Source organism: Triturus cristatus, chromosome 4_1 (assembly GCF_964204655.1).
Source record: "Triturus cristatus chromosome 4_1, aTriCri1.1, whole genome shotgun sequence".
NCBI classification, from domain to species: Eukaryota; Metazoa; Chordata; class Amphibia; order Caudata; family Salamandridae; genus Triturus; species Triturus cristatus.
Genome location: NC_140585.1, coordinates 71,701,505 through 71,725,499, shown reverse-complemented (window position 1 = coordinate 71,725,499; position 23,995 = coordinate 71,701,505). Strand labels below are relative to the sequence as shown.

The following is a 23,995-nucleotide window of genomic DNA, read 5'->3' as shown; positions in this document are numbered from 1 at the left end:
AATCCAATCAGCGCTACCCTTAGGGGGGTGATCCCCTTACTGGATCACGTGACTCATTGGTCCCTTATTACTCACGCCCCTTTCAGGGCGGAGCGTAGCAAGGCAATCCCCCGGTTGTTCAGACCCACAACTGCCCAAAGGACTAACGGGGGCCAACGTAATTGTTCCAGGCCCTCCCATGAGGCTCCTGGGATTTGGCTCCGACACCCCTATTGTCCCACACAGAGGTACCCTTCTGTACCCATATGCTTCCAGATAACCCTGTAACTCCGCCTGCAACAACAAAAGCAAACATTACAACGTTCTATGTACTTCGCCTGCCAACCCCACGCCAGTTAAGGGGTAGGGTGGGAGACAGCGTGTCCGGCGCAAAGATGACGCCAAGATGGCCGGGGGAGGCATAAATACCTCCCCACCTCCTCAGCGCGCCAGAAGTGAGGCGCCTGGTAAGGGGACTCCTCCTAGAGTCCCGCATTAGTAGTGGGGGTGGGGAAGTGCCCAAATGGCACTAAAGGGGCCGCCCTTTTTAGGGTGGCCCCCTGTGGGGGCCGCGGGCAGCCGCATTCTTGAAAGCGAATATAGGTAAGATAAAGTATCTTTCAATGACTCTACGTACCACATCAATTTATATTGGGTGGATGTTCAGATTTTTTTTAATCCTGGCTTTTTATCCTGTAGCTTCTTTTCTCCTAGGCTTAGACTTATCAGCTTCTCTCTCTCCAGTTACCCTTTTTTTTAGGTTAAGCGCCTAGACTCCTACGGGCTTAAGTCCGTGTTTTATAGATACAAAAAATCCAAACCAGAAGTTTGTCCCAAACGAAGATGGCGTCTGCGTGTGACGTCAGTGGCACGCAAACACGCCGAGAGCTCTTCTGTGCTATACATACGGTCACATTGAATCGTGTTTCTGCCAAATGGCCACACGAGGGAGCCATCGCTACGTCGATGTCACTGACAGGCAAACCAGAGGACGGACGCTGCATTGACAGCAGAGCGTTTTTAACTGCCCCCCCCCCCCCGCCGTATACATGAGTTTCACTGCAAGAGAGCTCGTTTTATGACAATTTAATTGATTCTCTTAGAGGGCACCCAAGGAATGATGCTCCACGAGGACGGCAGCAACCACACAGCCGAATAAAGGGCCAACTATACTTGAACTTCGGGGTAGGTCGGGGAAGCAGTAGTTCAAGCCATGGTTGGGGGGGTGGGGGGTGGCGCTACCAATTCAGGCAATGAGGGCGGCCGCATCCTCTGATCCAGTGTGAGAACACACATTAGCAAAGCAAACATGTGTGTATCTAACACACGCAAACAGAATTGATGCATGACTATTTTCTAGCCAGATCTATTGGCTTTATCAGGGCTTTCACCCGAGACATTTAGCACCGCTGGAGCTTCAAGCGTGTCCACCAGACCTGTGCGCATCATAAGTCTGCACAGTGCTTTGTTTATAAAATAGTAAGTGCCAGGGCTCTGACCAGGAGGCTGCTGCAGCTGGCACCACCTGTCATCGCTGCCAATGACGGCACCAAAACAACTACTAACCATCCTCTGGCCTTCAAGTGCGACCGTTCCGATTATTCCAGGACCCCAAAGCTAAAAGAATGACTGGGGAGGCGGGTATTAGTAATTTTTAATGTATATTGTGTGAGAAGTTGGCCTGGTATATGCTGTCCACTAATTAAAGTGGGCACCTTGTACCAGTCCAAACAGCCCTGATTGATGAATAGGTTTAAAGACAACGTTTATTGAAAGCTATCCTAGTGGTAGCTATGGAGAGCAGCCTTCAGGCTAAGTCTCCAAGGAATGTAAAGCAGCTTGGTTTACCAGATTATAACCTCTTGAATCACTAAATGAAAGGAGAACCACACAAGGTATATATAAAATATATGTATTTATTTCTAAACACTCACTACTAATCTCTTTATGAGATTAGAGTCCAAGATACACAATAATACAGTTCTAAAATAGCAATAAGTAGCACAATATACAATGGGCCCGGGGGGGGGGGGGGGACCAAACTATATACTAAGAAAGCGGTATAAGACCACGACTTGACTAGACACAGCATCTAGAGCACGTAGAATCGCTGGGACCCCAAGGAACCACCCAAGGTAGTGACACAGGAGACCCACGGGGGACGCGTGCAGTGTGCGAACACAGGCACGAGCCCCATACTATTCTATGGGAAAGTCGCGGTTGGAATTTTAGAAGTTAAGGACACTTAGGAGAGGACTTTGAGCAAACCCCTTTAGACTAAGGGGGTTCTAGGGCAAAAACCCACAGGAGCACCGGAGTTCTCGAGTTACCTCACCCAGGGAAGCTGGGTGCATAGGTGTCAAATGGTGTCAGGAATTGTCGTTGATTTCAATGGCGATCTGCTGCAAAGTGCTGCTGCCGGGAAGAAGAAAAGTGTCCGGTGTGATCCAAGCTTGGATCGAAGATCAGAAGAACCTGAAAGCAGAGGGGACAGTCTGGGTCACTTGCCAGTGACCAGGGGCACGATAGACGAATGCCCACCAATGTCGGGTGCTTCAGGTGAGAAGATAGGATGCTTGACTCTGCAGCCATGGGGACCAGAAGATGTTGACAATGACCAATGTCCGGAGGTGAGCTGTCCCACGAAGGATGTCGAGTGCTGCGATGTCGGTGCTCGGATTGAACCCAACAAGCCTTGGCAACAGCAACCCACGCAGGAAGAGAAAAGATGCTTCGGTGCGGACCAGCAAGGTCCTGGGGACTCCCCAAGCGATGGAGTAAGGGCACGTCTGGAGCAACCAGGTAAGCCCAATTAAAGTTAGAGTTGCCTTCACAGGGACCCACCAGTCGACGGGACCAGGGATCACGAAGGGACCTCAAGAGGAATCACACAAAACCAGCCCAAGGGACACTTGGTGAGTGTACGCCAGTAATCTTCGGTGGAGACACTGCTCGGGGTGTGGACTACAAGTAGCCCAAAGCACAGCCTCAAGGATCGACGAGAAGCATATGCACTTGCAAATGTGCACGGTGTCCAGGGGTTCTTGTTCCACGGTCCCCACGAGGGCTACGGGTCTCAGTCCGATGATGCAAACCGGTCAGATGCGTCTTAGGTGCCTGCCTTGCAGGAGAGTAACTCCTTTACTCCAAGGGAGATTCTTCAGTCATCTAGCGCCTTGTAGATCGTCGAAGTTCCTGGATTATGTATCAGAGTTTCATCCAGGTAAATCTAAACTCCTGTAGCCAGGGGTTCTCATCTTATACCCAAGGAAGGGGTGGGACAAACTCTAGGGACCCACCTATGGGAGGGTCAGGAAAGTGGGGTGGCTACACCCATTTCCTTTGTCCAGTTTCGCACCAGAGCAGGGGCTGGTAGCCCCTGCAACCGGTTTGAGCTGGACTATGCACAGGGACACCAAATGTGCCCCCAGTGCAGACTTCAAAGCACTCTTGGAGTGCACCCACCCAGCCCCAATACACTAAAGCCTGTCTGGGAGGTGGTTACACCTCCCTGTGACAGGAAACCTATTGTCCAGGCCTCCCCTGCAGGAGTTTTGTCCAGCAGCAGGAGGGCAGACTCGTGTCTGTGGCTGGCAGCATCCATTTTGTGATGCCAGGGTCTGTTAAGCTGGTACTGGGTTTCCGGTGCTGTCATGTTTCTCCCTCTAGTAGGGTGGAATCATACCTCCCACACCAGTTACTGGTGTGGGAGTATGATTCCCAGGTGATTGACACCAAACACGACTTGTTTCCATGCAGCCATTCCAAAGTTAGCATGGTTGGTTTGGCTGCATCACAAACAACCCCGGAATAAAGGTTCCGAAAGCTGCAGAGGGGCTCTGCTCATGCATGGGCACCCTCTCACATGAAACCCAGCACCCTGCCTTCAGGATTGTTAAGGCCTGCCATAGGGGTGAGTGACAGGTTTACATGTGCAGTGATCTGGAGAGATATAGGTAACCTATATCTCAGTAAGGGGTGCATACACCGCCTTACCCAGGCTGCAGCAGCAGGCCTGTGGTGTCATTTTGGAAGGCTTCCCAGGGGTGGCACAATGCATGCTGCAGCTCCTGGTAGGCCTCTGTAGTACCTATGCCCTGGGTACATAGTATACCATATACTAGGGACTTATAAGGGTACCCCAGAATCCAATCTGGAGTGTACCTAAAGTACTTGTAATTAATTTAAAGGGGAAGGCAGATAGGCTGGGGTCCTGAATAGCAGGATCCCAGCCAAACTAAGTCGAAAACCAGCAAAACACCAGGAAAAAAGTGGGGGCAAACATGCAGTCAGATTCCACCTTCCTACATATTGTATTAATAAACAACTTTTGTTCTGCTCATCTCTAAATTAGATGAACAGCAACACCATGTGACACAGTGTCATAAGAGAGGTGATGACAATTAAGTGCCAGTGCCAAACACTGGAAACCGATTAATTGCAGGTGCCGAGCACCAGCAATCACTGTCTCAAATTAAGCACTGAGTCTGCAAGATGGTACTAAGTGAGTCCTGTGTCTGGTCTTTTTGATACACAGAAAAGAAAGAACTGAAGCCTTATTACAAGGTGCCTTTACTTAGTAAATTGAAACAGGTCACACAATAAACAGTTCCAAGGAACAAGATGATGTTTTGGCAAGATCTACCAATTAGCAGATGTATGTGCTCCCACAGAGACAGAGGGGTAGACATATGAATCACATTAATGAAGTGGAGCATGTACTGGGATTAATACATATATGGGGGGCTTATATCTGGCAGTCACATAATGAGGATGGGTCACCAAGAGCTCAAAAGATATGGGCATTCACCAACTGGAATACCTGCTCACAATGTAAAAACAAGTGTGTGTTGATATTTATATTGCAAAGACCAAGCTGGTTATAACCGGAGCACTATACATTATGGGAAGTGATCTCTAGTGGGGTTCAAATCTTTCAATTACACACACACTTACAATAGCATCTCTCATATTTAAAGTTTATGCACAGTGAGATTAATTGATTTGCCCATAACTGCACAGTTTTCAGTCAGATGCCAAGCTGGATTCAAACTCGGGTCCCCAGACGTCCAGGTGCTGGTGTCCAGAATGTTTATTTAGAGATTAGAATCTGCAGCATCCATTGTCAGCATGGAAAAGACGACACTCACATGTCGAGTGAAGGGAATCAGTGAAAACTGCTGTACAATGTGCTTTAGCATCATCGTTGTACAGCTTGTTCACAAATCACTCACTCTGCCATCCCTCATTTCACGCTCCTCTCGTCTTTACTGTCTCAGTCACATTCTCCAATCATTTCCTTCTCCTTTTTTCCCTCCATATTCTCTCACACTTTGGCTTTCTTCTTTTTCACTATTCTCTATCTCTTCTACCTCGCTCCACAATTTCTTCATCAGTCCCTTCTCTCTGACTGTCATCCTCCTTCTCACCTCCTCCTCTCGTCCCATCACTGACAGGCAATGTTGGAGACTAACCTGGGAGAGAGGTCTGTTGTACTTCCATTGAACAAGAGCTGGTGCCAAGTACATCAGTCCCCACAGAGATCAGCTGTTACTTTGTTGGAATGAGTACTGAAATAGGTCAACTCGGCCCGTGATCGATCTCGATCTCTCTCTCTCTCTCTCCTCTCTCTCTCTCCCTCTCTCTCTCCCTCTCGATATCTCTCTCCCTCTCTCTCTCCCTCTCCGTCTCCCTCTCGATATCTCTCTCCCTCTCTCTCTCCCTCTCCCTCTCTCTCTCTCTCTCTCGATATCTCTCTCTCGATATCTCTCTCTCTCTCTCGATCTCTCTCTCTCTCGATCTCTCTCTCTCGATCTCTCTCTCTCGATCTCTCTCTCTCGATCTCTCTCTCTCGATCTCTCTCTCGATCTCTCTCTCGATCTCTCTCGATCTCTCTCTCCCTCTCGATCTCTCTCTCTCTCTCTCTCTCTCTCTCTATCTCTCTCTCTATCTCTCTCTCTATCTCTCTCTCGATCTCTCTCTCTCTCTATCTCTCTCTCTATCTCTCTCTCTATCTCTCTCTCGATCTCTCTCTCTCGATCTCTCTCTCTCGATCGCTCTCTCTCGATCTCTCTCTCTCGATCTCTCTCTCTCTCGATCTCTCTCTCTCTCTCGATCTCTCTCTCGCTCGATCTCTCTCTCGCTCGATCTCTCTCTCGCTCGATCTCTCTCTCGCTCGATATATATATATATATATATATATATATATATTCATTGAAAAAAACATAGGTTTCACACATGTTATAGTTAGCTGGACATTTTACTGATAAAAAACCAATGAAATGACCCCGTTATAGTTAGTGCAGGCAACTATAACTCACGCGACCGCAATCCTCTGCTGATGCTAATACTGTATTTAGACACTTATTTGCCCATGTCTTCTTCCATTAAATTGTAGCTATACATATATTACAAATATTTTTTTTTCATAAAGACACCTATGTCATCAGCAAAGGATTGCGGTCGCGTGAGTTATAGTTGCCTGCACTAACTATAACGGGGGAATTTCATTGGTTTTTTATCAGTAAAATGTCCAGCTAACTATAACATGTGTGAAACCTATGGTTTTTTCAGTGAATTTGCAAGGTTTTTTAAATGCTAATTCCTAACTATAACGTGTGTGAAACCTATGGTTTTTTCAGTGAATTTGTACGTTTTTTTAAAATGCTAAGTTACTTTACGCCATTCGTGGCGTGCGCGCCCAGTTAACGCAGTTCGTTCCGTGCGCGCACGGTGCGCGAAGAGCACGCGGTGCGCTTCGCGCTCCGCGTGCCCACGTTACGCTAGATGGGCCATGTACGCACGATGCGCTTCGCGCACCGTGCGCACATGGAGGACATATTATGCGCTTCGTTTTGCATGGTAATCTTTAACATGTTCAGAAATTTATTATGCTTTGCACAAATGGTGCCCTGCGGGCACCATTTGCACACGGGGTGTTGATAGTGTGGATAATTTTTTTTTTTTAATTAATTTTTACCGTACGCGTACAGTAAACGTAATCGGCGATTTTTCGAAAAAAATTTAAATTGAATTTTTGGCCTTGGGGGTTCTTTGGGGACACCTTCATCAATGCTAGGTGGTTAAGAACTGAATATACAGCCCCTTTAGATGTTTTTTGCCTTTGTTTTTGCTGCCCCACTCAGAGTGCGAGGGAGAAAATGGCGGCCGCCGCTTCCTGGTTTCGACCGATTCGAATGTTTACTTAGATCTAACAGCCAATCAGAATCGCGCTCGCGCACGGCACCGTACGCGTACGGTAAGCTTACCGTAAGCGCACGGTAAGCGCACCGTAAGCTGCCACAGATATATATATTGATTTAAATGCTATTTTCTCAGGATCTACTGAACAGATTTACACCAAACCTACAAAAGGCACTTCCTTGACCTGAGGACTACCTCTCTGCCAAATTTCAAGTAACTCTGTTCGGCCGTTCGGGCTGTAGCTGTGTCTAAAGGTCCTATGGAAAAATGCATGGGAAAAACGCGTTTTGGGACCCCCCTTTTTTCTCAGCCCCCGCTTGACGAATCCCCCCCGAGACTTTCAGGGTAGGAGCGGAGCGTAGCGCCCCACCTATTTTGAAAATTTCGCGAGGATTCGTCGACCGGCGCCAAAGTTATTCCAAATAGAATGTTGCGGATTTCCTATGGAAACAGGGTCCTAACTAGAACTATCTACTGGCGACCGCCAGTAGATAATATATATACACACACACATACATACACACAGTGCAAGAAATAAAGTGTCTGAAATGAGCTCAACAATATATTTATATGCCCTTGGCTCCATCTGTTCCTAGACTCTGCGCTATGTGTACAGGGGTTCAGCTGTATCTGTGTTGAAGCTCAGCTCTACAACAAGATTGGACCGGTTTGTGACAGTCTTTCACTCTTTCTGAATGTGCAGAAACTAATTTGATCAGCGCAGGAACTCATGTATATCTACTAGATGTTCATCCCTATCTCAAGACAAATCAACTTTAGTTTTAGGTTCTTCTCTGTGTTTCTCAATCCCAAGCAGCTGTAACCCCTGCATTGGTATGTTCTGCAGCAACACAAACACGTGATGCTTTGCCCGGTTGTTGAACCTCTCCTCTATATTTACCTCGTCTTCTAATTCACTCTACTGCACACTTTCTTCCTCACCATCTACACTTTGTTGTGAATGCCATCTTGACAGTCATTGCTTGTAGGTCAGTTTGAGATTCATTTTGGCCTACATTTGCAGTGAGGACATTTAGAAAGAGCAGGGAAGTAGAGGCAGAGGGATGGAGACAACAGTAAATAAAGAAGACAAAAGTCAAATGTAAGGAATGAGAAGCGACAAATGGAGACAAAATGAAAAGGGAGGATGATGGAGCAGGAGTAGAGGCAGAGGCATTGGGAGAGTGGAGAATGAATACAGGGTAAGAGGCCAGGAAAGAGAGCAGGATGAACAGTGCTAAGGCCCAGGTGACTACCTATGGGTGATGCAATAGTAGTCAAAATGCACTGCAGCGCATGGGAAGGAAAAAGCGGGCTTGGACAGAAAAGCAAAAGACAACTAATAAACGTGTTGAATTTCAAGTTCTTTCTCAGCGCACCAAGCTTGAACTTTCAACTCCACTCTCAATGCAGACATTAAAAAAAGGCAGGGGACCCGGACTGTCTCACAGCAGCAAGTGTGTTCACCCACAGGACGACACCTGCTGCTTGAAACTGGCACAGAGTCGTAGAAGGTGAAGCAGGCACCAGCTGACTACAAACATGGATCATCTTGAGGAACGCTTAGTAACTGCACAGCCAATATACATTTAAAGTGAGCCTTTAAAATGTATGCATGTCTCCGATCCAGAGCATGGCACCCTTCTTCCTGCATCTCAAGGCTTTCCACGCACCAGCTGTCACTTACAGAGAGGGGAAAGATGACCCCGTATTAGACCCCACGACTGCCGAGCTGTCTGGGGCATACCATGCTGCTGCAGAAAGCTCTGTAGGCACAGTGCCAGGTACTGCCCAGGCACAATGCCAAGCTGATCCACCGCTTCAGTCTATTGTGAGGGAATGCTCAGGGTCAGCTGTGGCCACTGTCAGCACTGAGAGGCTCCGGGCAGATGAACAGAATTTGGAGAACTAAAGACTGGTCTACTTGCCTGCCGATTTGGGCGACCAGGTCAGAGCAGAGCACAAGAAGATAGAATTGTTACCTTAATGCCTTTGGTATCCTCTTCATCAAACGAGCCAATGTCGAAGGCGTCTGCGGCGTTCACCTCCCCTCGTGGGGGAATGAGCGGAGGTGGGTACTGCATGAAAAAAAGTGGCATTTAAAACACAGGCCAAGAAACCCACTTGCCCGTCATGTGCCATCTAATTGCCTCATGCACTGCCTTAGTTGATGTGGCTCCCATCCATTCCCACTCCCACTGCTCTATTACTTCTTCAGCCCAACGCTCTAGTACTCCGGCCCCAATGAAGACTTTCTGACTCCGAAGTTTTGCTACCCTAGGGTATATATGCCAGCCACATTTACTGCCTTGGAGTCACTTTAAAACAGGGTCCACCACCCTCCATGCCTCACTCGTGATAGCCATGTGCACCTCTAGGGCATCAGCAGCTAACCTCACCTTCTGTAAGAAGACCATCTGCCAGTCCAGGCCTTGGAAAAACAGCTCCTCTTTCACCTCCTGGGCGCTAGAAAGGCAAGGAGAGAAAAGGTCAGCATTTGAACATGGCCAGGATCTCAGTAGGTTACAATACAGAGGAAGATAGACAGACTTAAGTTTAGCTGCTCTGCTCTATACTTGTATGAAAGAAGGTAACAGAGGACAGCGCTGTCCCTTGGGGAAAAACATGGAATGAGAGTGAACCAAGCTCTCCTAGATTAAAAGTCTGGTCAGAATTGTGCAATCTAGTGGTGGGGTCTGGAAGTGCTGGATTACAAACTCTTTCCCTGCTCTGGATGGGCGTCAAAGAATATGAATGAATAGGACCTCGACCACAAGCCCACAATGTCCCTTCATGTGAACAACATGTTGGATTCTTTTTCTTTTTAATCATATCCCAGCTATAGTTCACCGGGGACGTAGGAGGGTTGCACGTGAATCTGGACGTAGGAGGGTTGCACGTGAATCTGGACGTAGGAGGGTTGCACGTGAATCTAGAAGTGCTGCAAGCTCCAAGATGATTTTAAAGGGACGTAAATGGTCTCCTTTGCAGATTGAATCCTCTTCTATTCTGTATTATATTTGGGAACATAGGCAAGAGAAAAAAAACCATGCTCATTGGATAGGGTTCTAGAGTCTCTAAGGGGAGGGGAGTCCTCCTGTTGCTCTTCTAGTTGTACCTCTTAAGTATCTGTCACCCTTTGGATACCCCTGCGATAAACACCATGTCATCTGGAGGGGATGCCCTTGAAGGATACAGTTCCATCTCCTCCTAAGAGGAATCAGTGTCTATATTATGCCATATTAAACCTGCATTTTCTTGTGAGTGAGGCACACCTTTCTCTACATTAGGCATTTCTAGAAGTCCCTCTTTTTCTAAATGATCTTCCTCCTCTCCTGCCCTCTGGGAACGTAGAAGGGCGTGACCTGGATATTCCATGAGATTCAGACTGTCTCCCTAGTTATGTTCTAAAAGGTCATCCTGAAATGCCAGTTTTTTCTGGAGTAAATACGTTTTTCTGTCTCGAGGGATTTCTTTTTTGAGTGTAGAGATTTTTCACATCAACATCTTTGAGAACTTTGTAAGTAGTCTCACATTTAAATGACTTTATGTATGAATTTTCCACTCAACAGCCACTCTTCGAATCTGAAGACCCTTAGAAGTCAGTTTGACATGTTTAGGTTTATCCTTACCGGTGTCGGCTATTGCTGACCCAGAGGGATGTTTGCTTCTCAATGACCACTCAACTTAGGATTGGTTTGACGTAGAGAGGTTTTCTTTCGAATTGGAAGTTGATTTTTTGTGCTCGAATGTCTGATCACTTCGAGACATTAATGCTCTAGAGTCTTTTGAAGGCTGACTGAGATTTTTTCAAAGTAACTGAAGAACTTCAACACCCAAGTCAGTAAATGTTCCCCTAGGGATCTTCAGCTGTGGCTACCTCCATCTCAACCTCAAACAAAACCATTCGAAAAATAGATGGCTTATGTTTATTGGACTTTTTTTTAACCTTAATCCCTTGACATTTCCATTTTAGCCCAATAAACTAACCTCAGTTTGTCTCTAGTGTTTTTAGTTTTAGGTTTAAAATGGGAGCATGCATAACAACTTTCTAAATTGTGATTGTTCGGCAGACAGAACATATGTACTGGATGCTTGTTACAGGATGGTGACATATTGCGCTTATGGTAGACCTCAAAGGGAGCAAACACAAGGAGATAATGGGCGGAGTGCTGAAACTTTTCAGACACTCACCCCCAGTCACAGATCTGGGTTGAATCCATCATCGTTCTTTAGCTCACTTTGCCACCCCAGTTCGGACACAGATATATGCAAATCAGTCTTGACCCTGTGCCTCATCGGAACAGTCCAGACCGAACTGCCAAGCCATGTCTTCCCTGGACCGGAAACAAGCATCCTGGGACCGGGTTCGGGCTAACAGCCCTTATCAGCCAGGCTAGCTTGAATCCAGTGGCAAAGTGAGCAAGGGACCCACGTCTGGGCATACCCTGCCAACTTAGGGTGAACAAAGCAAACACAAGGAGATGATGGACGGAGTGCTGAAACTTTTCAGACAATCACCCCCAGTCACAGACCTGGGTTGAATCCATCATCATTTTTTAGCTCACTTCGCCACCCCAGTTCAGACCCAGCTATATACAAATCAGTCTTGGCCCCCTGTGCCTCATGGAAACAGTCCAGCCTGAACTGGGAGCCATTATGGTTCCACCTATGGTCGACGTGCAAAGTCAAACATTTTTAAAGATGTGATGCAATTCCATACCCAGTAACTACATGGCAGGATAATGCACAGCATATGACTTTAGAAGATGTTCACACTGATAAACCAGCGCTTTTTAAAACTTGGGCAGTGAGTCATATCAGGCCAATGTGACACATGACTGACTTCTCTAGCCCATCATAAATTTCACTATAGGATTACTGTGCAATGTCTTATTGCATTTCCTTAGTCTGCATTAGAAAATTGCCACTATTTTTTGTAATCAAAGAAGTCGGAATCAATACACTCTGTGCACCTGGGCCACACTGCGGAGTAGCTGCGGATCAGAGCACTCATGACTGTAGGGCACGCGGCTCTGGAGGTTTGTCGTAAGGCGAGTCGGAGATGTATGCCTCTAGTACTAATTATATCTCAGGACAAGGAGAGAGACAGCAACATATATCAGACAATAACCAAAAGGAAAGAAGGCCCAGGGAGTGGAACACACAAACTCACCCTCTTCCCAGACAGCCCAAGCGCCGGTTGACATCGCGCTGCAGCAGCCCCTCGAGCAGGGTGCGCAGCTCTGGAGAAAACACATCGGGAAGTTCCACTGCCTGCAATGTTTGGAGAAGAGGAGGGAGAGCATCAGAGATGAGTCGGTTATAACCGAGGAGAAACAAAAATACACTTCTTTCATATCTGTAGCTGAAGTTTTCCAGCATCCACATTTTCCTTATATTCATAATCCCAAAACGCCTTCTCTGTTATCAGGAGGGATACTGGGACATTTTACTTCAACACTTTTTAAAACCGTTTTTAAGACATGTGTGGCAACAATTACACTTTACGACTAGGACGACAGGGCTAAAACGTACATCTCTTTGGGATCCTACTGCAATGAAACCGGTTTTACCAGGTTAGGAGGGTCCTCGGCACAGAAGACTCCTCAGCAAAAAGAACCCAAGAGATGCAGAAAAAGGTCCCATTCAGCAGACGCCCAGCCACCAGCAGCATCCTTGGCACATACCCAGAGACAAAGAGCATCCTGAGCACAGGCCCAGACACAAAGAGCCTCCCCGACACAGGCCCAGACACAAAGAGCCTCCCCGACACAGGCCCAGACACAAAGAGCCTCCCCGACACCGGCCCAGACACAAAGAGCCTCCCCGACACCAGCCCAGACACAAAGAGCCTCCCCGACACCGGCCCAGACACAAAGAGCCTCCCCGACACCGGCCCAGACACAAAGAGCCTCCCCGACACCGGCCCAGACACAAAGAGCCTCCCCGACACCGGCCCAGACACAAAGAGCCTCCCCGACACAGGCCCAGACACAAAGAGCCTCCCTGAGCACCGGCCCAGTAGCCTCCCTGACACAGGCCCAGAGACAAAGAGCCTCCCCGACACAGGCCCAGAGACAAAGAGCCTCCCCGACACAGGCCCAGAGACAAAGAGCCTCCCCGACACAGGCCCAGAGACAAAGAGCCTCCCCGACACAGGCCCAGAGACAAAGAGCCTCCCCGACACAGGCCCAGAGACAAAGATCCTCCCCGACACAGGCCCAGACACAAAGAGCCTCCCCGACACAGGCCCAGACACAAAGAGCCTCCCCGACACCAGCCCAGACACAAAGAGCCTCCCCGACACCAGCCCAGACACAAAGAGCCTCCCCGACACCGGCCCAGACACAAAGAGCCTCCCCGACACTGGCCCAGACACAAGGAGCCTCCCCGACACCGGCCCAGACACAAAGAGCCTCCCTGAGCACCGGCCAAGGAGCCTCCCCGACACAGGCCCAGAGACAAAGAGCCTCCCCGACACCGGCCCAGACACAAAGAGCCTCCCCGACACAGGCCCAGAGACAAAGAGCCTCCCCGACACAGGCCCAGACACAGAGAGTCTCCCCGACACAGGACCAGAGACAAAGAGCCTCCCCGACACAGGACCAGAGACAAAGAGCCTCCCTGACACAGGACCAGAGACAAAGAGCCTCCCTGAGACAGACCCAGAGAACACTCAACACAGGCCGCCTTCCAAGCACTGCTGAGCTGGCCTGTCCGGTCAGGCTGTTGGGCACTGGCAGCTGTGCCCGTTTGAAAAGACCAATGTGTGCGTTTTTTTATGGATCCACTCACTACCCACAGAACCCCCCCCTCCCCCCCACCCCAAAAAAAGAACTGCCCACACACTGATCCTTTCAAGCCGGTCCATTGGGGGGAGCCAGCCAGCCAGAGCAGCCCAATGCTGCTGCCAAGCAACACTCTTCTCCATAATGTAAAACAAGTTGTTGAGAGATGGCTCACCATGATGCTTGAGCGAAACACATGACTTTGAGGCAGGCCTGCAGGTGAACTCTTACCCTCGCCATTGCATCCTCCCAGACCCAGAGAATGGACATGGGGTCAGTCAAAAAGAAATCACTCTCTAGTCACTGTTAAATGGGCAACTCTCCTGAAGGCTGCCTTTATCCCTCAGTAGGATCATAGCATCCCTTTAAACCAGGCAATACTCAGTCACTGAAATTCAATAACTGCTTACAAAGTAGAAACATCAGACCTCCTGGCAGAAGACGTTTCTGGCCTCAAATGATGGCCAAAACCCCCACAAAATATGACAAAAAGGGGAAAATTGGATACTCAAAGATTTTGGAAAGAAAATGAATACATAAAAATGAGTGTTCAGAGATCCTCACAAAAATAAATGATTTTAAAAAAACACAAAATTATTCCAAATGACCTGTGTAATGGAGTTAGCACCTCGCCAAGCTCAGATGCTTACAGCAACAAAGTCCTGCTGGAGGGAAGAACTGCAGATTTTAAAAAGTGTTAAAAGTAAAAAAATATATTTGATCTACTCGTAATGTGGGAAAGGTATTTTGGGGTTGTGAATCTAGGCAAGATGTCATGCTGGAAAAGTCTTCCAATGCTGGTTATCCAGGTGGATTCGAGTGATATCTCGGATAGTTTAAGATGTTACTTCAAGGTGATTACAAGGTTAATAGAAGCAGTGAGTGATGTCTTATGGTTTAACTGACATCCCCGTACACTGGTTAATAAGCTGCAAGTGATGTCTCTGGCAGTGTTAAAGTCATTTCACAGAGGTTAAAGGTCTCCCAGTGTTCCATTTTGTTTTAGAGAAGCAGTCTCCGACTGGTAATAAGTTAATGCAGGAAGGAGAAAATATGGAAGCTGGAGTTCCAGCACTTATCAATAGAGGTCTTCGCCAGACACAGTATCGGCATCCTAAGTGTAAAAGAAACCCCAGAGTCAGTAAGAAATCTGTGATGTGGTTGGTAAATCATGTACTGCATCTTTCAGAGCATTCGAGACACTGACTGCTTTATATTCATAGCTAATATGGAAAATGTTACTTATCCTGTAAGTATCGGCTCATAGTGTGTAGTGCTGTAGATTCACATTCTTTGGATACTCCCGCTACCTTGTGTTGGCTTTGAACATTACGAGTTATTTCCCTTCGAAGAAGCTAAATGTCACAGGATGCTGCGAGACTCCTCCTTTAGGGTATGGGCACTGACTCCACCTTAGATTTGTTTTTAGTACAGCGGGTGAGAGTACACTGTGTGTGCCGTGTACATTGTGATTTCTTAACTAATGTGTACTTAGTAGAAGAATATGCACGATTACTGCTCACCTCTCGACTGGAGGGTGGGTTATATTTCAATCTACAGCACTATACAATATGAACATAAGCCCATAGGCAACATACTTATTCTAGTCATAGCTGTAGGAAACTGGCTCTGCATATACTACACCAAAATTAGGTATAGTGTGTAGAGAGTCCAGGTGACTCCAGAGGTAGGCAGAGGTTAAAGTTAGATAGAACCTTACTCTCTAAAATGGTAGCTTGGCCGAGCAGTAATGCAGTATCAGAGGACAGTGTAAAGCATTTGTTGTACACACTCAGTCAGCAAATGAATTCACACACTCAAGAACTGAACTCTAGGCCAATTGTGTTTGTATAAAAAATATACTGTTTTATTTTTAGAACCAATCAAGCCTGGCACAGGTAAGCATTAAATACTTTTCAGTAATAAGTTGCTGAATTTAGAACAGTTTGAAAATGCAATAGCAATTGTACTTTGTTTGATTTACGGGGATGCAGTAGGTGGCAACACTATGCAAATACTGTACATTGAAATGAATAGGCTTTTTCAGTAAATTACAGGCAAGTTACCAAACCGTATTTACTTACCTGCTTGCAGGAAATGTCCCAGTGCTGAATCTAGGTAGGGATGACCTGTGGCTAGAGATGCCAATTGGGTTAGTTTTGGGAAAGAACACAGGCACTGGGAACCTGATTGGCAGGGACCCAGGGTACATCAAGTCGAAGTGCATCAGTAGTCTGGCAAAAAGGAGCAGGGCGTTACTGCAACGGAAACCTACTTTCCTACAATAGCATGTCGGTACTGTGCATGCAAAAACTTTTATTGAAACAAAAGTGCAGAAAAGGCGCAATTTAATACCCAAAATCGTTACACAGCTTAAGGTAAAACAAGATTAACCGCCCCTTAAACGCAAGACCAAATGGAGAGTGGACTTCTTCTGGATGTTGTAGTCAGATAAGGTGCACCCGACTTCCAGCTGTTTGCCAGCAAAGATCAACCTCTGGTGATCTGGAGGGATACCTTCTTTGTCTTGGATTTTGGCTTTGACATTCTGAATTGTATTACTGGGCTCCACTTCTAGTGTGATGGTCTTGTCTGTCAAGGTCTTGACAAAGATCTGTATTTTCAGACACAGGTGTGCTGAAGCTTCTGTTTAGGCCCGGCTCGCTGTGACAGGGGTGCTGTCTCGACCTCTTTCCACAGATCAGGGCTAGCTCCACACTCATGTAGGAGCACCACTCCTTTTGCTAATGAAACTGCGCCACAGGAACAAAAGGCAGGAGAGTCGTCACAGGCGCAAGATCCCTCTGCCAGGGAGCACCTCACGGGATCCCTCCGCGGACTACTTCACGGGCCAAAAATCCAGCAATCCTGACCAAACTCCCCCTACAGATAGACGGTCTGACCGAGAAACCTAACCGTGGTTATACAGTTTATCTGAAAGTGATAAAGGGGGATTCACTCACTAAAATTACAACCAGATCATTAGATGCAAACTAGTAACCTTCAATTGACTCCTGCATGTCTGCCTGTAGATACACATGCTCTGTATGAATAGGGCATTGCCTTTAGAGAGTGGGTGTGGGAACCTGGAGGTGAAGCTTGGAAATTTTGCGTTTCGCGCTGTGGCGAACAGGTCTATGTGAGGAAATACCAATTCCTGAAAGTAGGGAAGAAGAATTTGGGGATGAAGTTCCCACTCGTGGATTTTTTCTTTGTTGAGTTTTATATAGTGCAAACTCGACCCAAATCAAGTACCGGAGTGCTTTACATGAGCATCAGTTTAGTTATAGACAGACACATACATTTTTGTTCGGCATGGGGAGATGAAGTGATTTGCCTAGAATCACAGGATGTGGAGCGTCCCTGCCAAGTCTTGAACCCGGTTCCCCAGCTTCGAAGTAGACTGCTCTAGCCGTAAGGCTACATCCTCTCCCCACTGTCTGTCTTCTGAGGTGGTCTGCAATTTGATTGTTTACACTTGGGAGATGTTCTGCCAGGAGATAAATGTTGTGGTGTATGGAATATGCTACTTACCAGTATGCATCTGTTCTTGGCATGTAGAGCTGCAGAGTCACACACTGAGGATAAGATCGCCATCTGGTGTTGGGCTCGGATGATTGCAGGTTGTTGTTGTCTTCGGAAGAAGCCTTTGGTCACGAGGTTGGTGACTCCTCCCCTGGACAACAGTGCGCATGGGCATCCACTCCATCGGCAGATTGTTTTTCGCCATGATGGGAAAAGATGGAGTATATAGAAAGAAAGAAAGGATGTCCATGTGTAATGTCTAAGTAAGACGGATGCTGGAACAGATACAGGTCCCGGGGAGGCGGGCGGGCGTGTGTGACTCTGCAGCTCTACATGCCAAGAACAGATGCATACTGGTAAGTAGCATATTCCGTTCGAGGCATATGAGCTGCAGATCACACACTGAGGATAGATTATACAGCAGTGCTCCCCTTAGCGGTGGTCGCCTGTATCCGTTGCAGCAGCTTGAAATAAAGTTTTTAGGACAGCCTGGCCCACGGAGGCCTGTTGTTTGGCCTGCACGTCAACACAATAGTGTTTAGTGAAGGTATGCGTGGTAGACCATGTGGCTGCCTTGCAAATGTTTTCTAAGGGAATATTGCCTAAGAAGGCCATAGAAGCCCCTATTTTACGCGTGGAGTGCGCCCTAGGGGGAACTGTAAGTGTACGTTTAGCCTTGAGGTAGCATATTTGGATGCATTTAACTATCCACCGGGCTATTCCTGATTTGGAGATCGGGTTGCCTTTGTGTGGTGGCGCGAAAGCAACAAAGAGTTGTTTTGTCTTTCGAAAAGGTTTTGTCCTGTCGATGTAATAAAGCAAGGCTCTTTTAACGTCTAAGGTATGTAGGGCCCTTTCAGCTACCGAGTCTGGATTTGGGAAGAAGACCGGTAGTTCTATTGATTGGTTAAGGTGGAAAGGGGAAATCACTTTTGGAAGAAATTTTGGGTTTGTCCTAAGAACCACTTTGTTACGGTGTAGTTGTAAGAAAGGTTCCTCAAGTGTAAGGGCTTGTATTTCACTTACTCTGCGTAGGGAAGTGATTGCGATAAGGAAGGCTACCTTCCATGTTAGGAATTGCAATTCACATTTGTGCATAGGTTCAAATGGGGGACCCATGAGTCTTGTTAGAACCACATTGAGATTCCACACTGGTGCAGGTGGCAATCTTGGGGGAAGGATTCTTTTGAGACCTTCCATAAACGCTTTGATGGCTGGTACCTTAAAAAGGGACAGGTGTTGCCTATTTTGCAAGTAGGCTGCCAAGGCTGCTAGGTGTAAACGTATAGAGGAATACGCTAGATTGCATCTTTGCAAGTGTAGTAGATAGCAAATGATGTTTTGGATGGAAGCATCCAATGGATGTATGTCATTATTAGCGCAGTAGATGGCAAATCGTTTCCATTTAGCGGCATAACATGCTCTAGTAGTAGGTCGTCTGGCTTCCTTTATGATATTCATACAGTCTGGAGGGAGGTTGAGGTACCCGAACTCTAAGACTTCAGGAGCCAGATCGCTAGGTTCAGTGTTTGAGGATCTGGGTGTCTGATTTCTCCATGGTTCTGGGTTAATAGATCCGGGGAGAGGCGTAGCTTTTGATGTGGAACTAAAGAGAGTTCCAGAAGTGTGGTGAACCACGGTTGACGTGCCCAAGTGGGAGCCACTAGTATTAGTGTTAGTGACTGTTGTTTCAGTTTGCGTACCACAAATGGAACTAGTGGGAGAGGCGGAAAGGCGTACGCAAATCTGCCTGACCAGTTCATCCATAGGGCATTGCCCTTCGACTGTGGGTGTGGAAACCTGGCGGCGAAGGTTGGGCATTTTGTGTTTTCTGGAGTGGCGAACAGGTCTATGTCTGGTTGTCCCCACTTTTGGAAGAAGGGGAGTAGAACCTTGGGGTGTAGTTCCCATTCGTGGATCTGTTGTGTGTGGCGACTTAGGAGGTCGGCCACTTGATTGTGGATCCCTGGGAGATGTTCTGCTAACAGGTAGATGTTTTGGGGAATTGCCCATCTCCAGATTTGCTGTGCCAGTTGGGACAGTTGGAGAGAGTGTGTCCCTCCCTGTTTCTGTATATAATACATTGTCGTCATGTTGTCTGTGCGTATGAGGACAGTTTTGTTCTTTAGGTGAATTTGAAAGGATTTTAGTGCTAGGAACACTGCTAAGAGTTCCAGGTGGTTGATGTGGAGCAGTTTTTGTTGGCTGGTCCATCTGCCCTGAGTGGTATGGTGAAGGAGGTGGGCTCCCCACCCCGTGAGAGATGCGTCTGTAGTTAGCACAACTTGTGGAAGAGGCTCTAAGAACGGTCTCCCTTTGGACAGGTTGATGGTGTTCCACCATTTCAGTGATCGAAGTGAGCGACTGTCCACCAACACCAGATCGGTAAGTTGTCCGTGAGCTTGGTTCCACTGTTGTGCTAAGCATTCCTGTAAGGGACGCATTTGAAGTCGTGCGTGTGGGACTATGGAGATGCATGACGCCATCATGCCTAGGAGTTGCATGAACACTCTTGCTGGAAGAGATGGATGAGTTTGAAATTGAGAGATGAGATTTTGTATACTGGCTATCCTGGCTGTGCTGGGATAGGCAATGGCTTTGGATGTATCTATGGTTGCTCCTAGATACTGATGTAAGTGGGAAGGTTGTAGGTGGGATTTGGGGTAGTTGATAGTGAATCCCAAATCGTGGAGAGTTTGAATCGTGCGATGAGTGTGGAGAACGCATTTTTGGTATGTATTGGCTTTTATGAGCCAATCGTCCAGATAGGGGAAGACATGGATCTGTTGTCTTCTGAGATGCGCTGCCACGACTGCTAGGCACTTGGTGAACACTCTGGGTGCTGTTGTTACTCCGAATGGGAGAACTGTAAATTGATAGTGTTGCCCATCTACCACAAATCGTAGATATTTTCTGTGAGCGGGATGCATAGGGATGTGAAAGTATGCGTCCTTGAGGTCCAATGTGGCGAGGAAGTCTCCCTGTTGTAAAAGTGGGAGGACTTGTTGGAGAGTGGTCATGTGAAAATGATCCGAATGTATATACTGGTTTAGTAGTCTGAGATCCAGTATGGGCCTTAGTGTTTTGTCCTTTTTGGGAATGAGGAAGTATAGAGAATATACCCCTTTTCCCTGATGTTGAAGGGGGACTGGTTCTATCGCATGTTTTTGTAACAGGGATTGAACTTCTTGTTTGAGGAGAGAGAGATGATGCGAGGACATTGGACGTTGTTTGGGCGGTATGTTTGGGGGGGATTGTATGAGTTCGAGGCAGTAGCCAGACTGGATAATTTGTCTTACCCACCTGTCTGTGGTGATGGAAGTCCAGACAGGCAGGAATTGTTGGAGTCGCCCCCCGACCGGAGTGGAATGGTCTGGGGGGGAGTGGTGGCAAGTCACTGTTTGGTGGCTGGTGAGGTGCGGGTGTTGTTGTTGTTGCCCCGCCCTCGACCTTTGTTATTGTTTCCCCTATAACCTCCCCGGAAATAACCTCTGTTAGGGGATGTTTGTCCAGAATTTTTAAAGGTGGACGTGGTCTCAGTTGAAGTGTTTTTGGAGCCTCCTCTATAAAAGGAGCGACGAAAGGAACCCCGGTTTTGATGAGACTGCAGTGCTCCCATAGACTTGGCAGTTTCATTATCCTTTTTCATTTTTTCCAATGCAGTATCTACTGCAGGGCCAAATAGCTGCTCTTGGTTGAAAGGTTGAGCTAGAATTGCGGTTTGAACCTCCGGTTTAAAACCGGAAATACGGAGCCAGGCATGTCGTCTGAGTAAGACGCTAGTATTGACCGCTCTAGAAGCAGTGTCTGCTGCATCTAAGGCGCATTTAATGGAGGCATTAGATATTAATTTGCCTTCTTGGATGAGGTCAGAGGCCTGGGACTTAAAAGGTTCAGGCAGATGTTGCATAAGGTCCTCAAGTTGGTCATAATGCGCTCTATCATACCTGGCTAACAGGGCCTGGGTATTCGCAATACGCCAATGGTTAGCCGCCTGCGCGGCGACCCGTTTGCCCGAGGCTTCTAAAAGCTTAGACTCTTTGTCTGGGGGAGGCGTTTCTCCAGTTGTCTGTGAGTTAGCGCGCTTCCTGGCATTTGATACGACTAGGGAGTCTAAAGGGAGCTGGGCCTTAATGTATGCAGGGTCTTGCGGGGCTGGTCGGTACTTTTTTTCGATGCGTGGGTTGAGAACCCTAGCTCGAACAGGGTCCTTAAAGACTTCAGTAGCATGCTTTATAACCCCTTTGATCATGGGCAGTATGTGAACAGTCTTTTGTGACTGCTCAAAGGTATCAAGGAGAAAGTCCTCTTCAAGGGCGTCTGTGTGCATTGTAACGCCGTGGAATGATGCTGCCCTATTTATAAGTTGGCCGAACCCTAGGTGGTCATCAGGAGGGGAGGGCTTGGAGGGGTAGGTAGTGGGGTCAGGCATGTCAGGTATAGGATAAGACCAGTCATCCATGGGTGCTGGGTCTGGGAACGTAAAAGGGTCGTTTGGATCAACAGGATCATTAAATAAATCAGGGTCCGCCCCTCCCCCTAAGTCATCATTATCATCCTGTGGAGGAGGTGAATGATAGGGAGATGGTAAAGGTAAAGGTAAAGGAGAATCAGGAGGAGGAGGGGGGGACGGGTTAGGAGGTACAACAGGAGAGGAAGGACGAAGTGGTGAAGTAGCACAGTCCTTTTTCCGTATGGGAGCTGGGGGAGGTGTAGTGTCCAGCTTCCGCTTTTTATATGGGATGGCAGTCACATGTCCCGTGTTAGGATTAATGTAGATCCGCTTCTGAGTAGGATCTGGTCGAAAAAGTTCATCTGGCTCCGAAGGTGGTGTCTGTGATGTCCGCTTCGGGTCTTTATGAGCTTTTTTCGGCGGGGACGCAGTTTTCGGCGCCGATGATTTTTTCGGGTCCGATGGATTTTTCGGAGCCGACTGAGTTTTCGGTGCCGACTGAGTTTTCGGTGCCGACTGAGTTTTCGGTGCCGACTGAGTTTTCGGTGCCGACTGAGTTTTCGGTGCCGATGGACTTTGAGGCATCGATGTTGAAGAACGTCTCGGTGCCGGTGGAGACTTCGGTGCCGAGGAACGTTTCTGTGCCGAAGGAGATTTCGGTCTTGGAGCCTGTTTCGGTGCCGACAGTGGGTGTTTGGGTGCCGAGGGTGTTAAAGGCACAATCAGGTGAGGTTTGCTCGAGCCCGAGCCACCCACAGGCTTAGATGTCTTCGGAGCCGGGCCCGAGGGCGGGGCTTCTGAAGAGGATTTCCGGTCGCGACTGGGCCCAGCTGGCGGAGTCTTGACCAATGCTTTTTTGGATGGGGCAGGGGCAGGGGGGGTGGTACTCACACGCTGCCCTGGAGTGATGAGGTCATCGGAATCGTCGGCCTCGGACACGATCTCGAGATCTTCGGTGTCGTCTTCGGGAACATCTTGAGCAAAGATGTCCTCCGGTTCTGGAGCTGGTTTGGCCATAATATGGCGTCGAGCTCTTCGGTCCCGGAGGGTCTTCTTCGAACGGAAAGCGGAACAAGCTGGACAGGTGGACTCGTTGTGTTCCGGCGACAGGCAGAGGTTGCAAACCTCGTGGTGGTCACTGTGGGGGAACTTCGCTCCACACTGGGGGCATTTTTTGAAGGGTGTCCTGTCCATCAGCCGCTTCCGGAACCGGTCCGAGTTGATGTCGACGTCGATGAAATGAAGATTAAAGAGTTAAATCGATTGCTGGAAGTTTTCTGCTGGAGCGGAAAAAAGTTCATCCGAACCCAATGGCGGAAAAAACCAATCTGCCGATGGAGTGGATGCCCATGCGCACTGTTGTCCAGGGGAGGAGTCACCAACCTCGTGACCAAAGGCTTCTTCCGAAGACAACAACAACCTGCAATCATCCGAGCCCAACACCAGATGGCGATCTTATCCTCAGTGTGTGATCTGCAGCTCATATGCCTCGAACAGCCCATTTCCAAATGGCTTGGGCTGGGCGTGACAGTTGGAGAGTGTGTGTCCCCCCTGTTTTTGTATATAATTCATAGCTGTCATGTTGTCTGTGCGGACTAAGACAGTTCTGCCTATTAGGTGAGTTTGAAAGGCTTTGAGCGCAAGAAACACTGCTAGTAGCTCTTGTACTTTAGAGTCCATAATCCTTGGATTGTGTGCCTTTGTAGGTGAGCGCCCCAACCAGTGAGAGATGGGTCTGCTGTTAGCACTGTCTGTGGAACAGGGTCGAGAAAGGGCCGCCCTTTGGATACATTTTGTGGGTTCCACCACTGCAGAGAGCGATGGTTGCGGCCATCTACCAACAGTAGATCCGTGAACTGACCCTGCGATTGGTTCCACTGACTTGCTAAGCATTCTTGAAAGGGACGCATATGAAGTCTTGCATTTTAATTGTTCCCCACGCAAGACGCCATCATCCCTAGCAGTTGTATGAATACTTTTGCTGGCAATGATTGGTTGGGCTGAAATTGAGTGAGAAGGGACTGAATACTGTGAATCCTGGCTA

General features: G+C 47.9%; 1 protein-coding gene across 1 annotated transcript in view; it reads right to left on the bottom strand.

Annotated features, from left to right (window-relative positions):
- The window catches only part of GRK2 (G protein-coupled receptor kinase 2), a 345,084-nt gene that overhangs the window by 79,868 nt on the left and 241,221 nt on the right, over positions 1 to 23,995 (bottom strand). The window contains exons 15-17 of the mRNA XM_085651617.1: positions 12,359 to 12,459; positions 9,582 to 9,648; positions 9,165 to 9,260 (exon numbers count right to left, since the gene is read on the bottom strand). Of these exons, the coding sequence (XP_085507743.1) occupies positions 9,165 to 9,260; positions 9,582 to 9,648; positions 12,359 to 12,459 (264 nt within the window). The remainder of the gene's footprint in view (positions 1 to 9,164; positions 9,261 to 9,581; positions 9,649 to 12,358; positions 12,460 to 23,995) is intronic.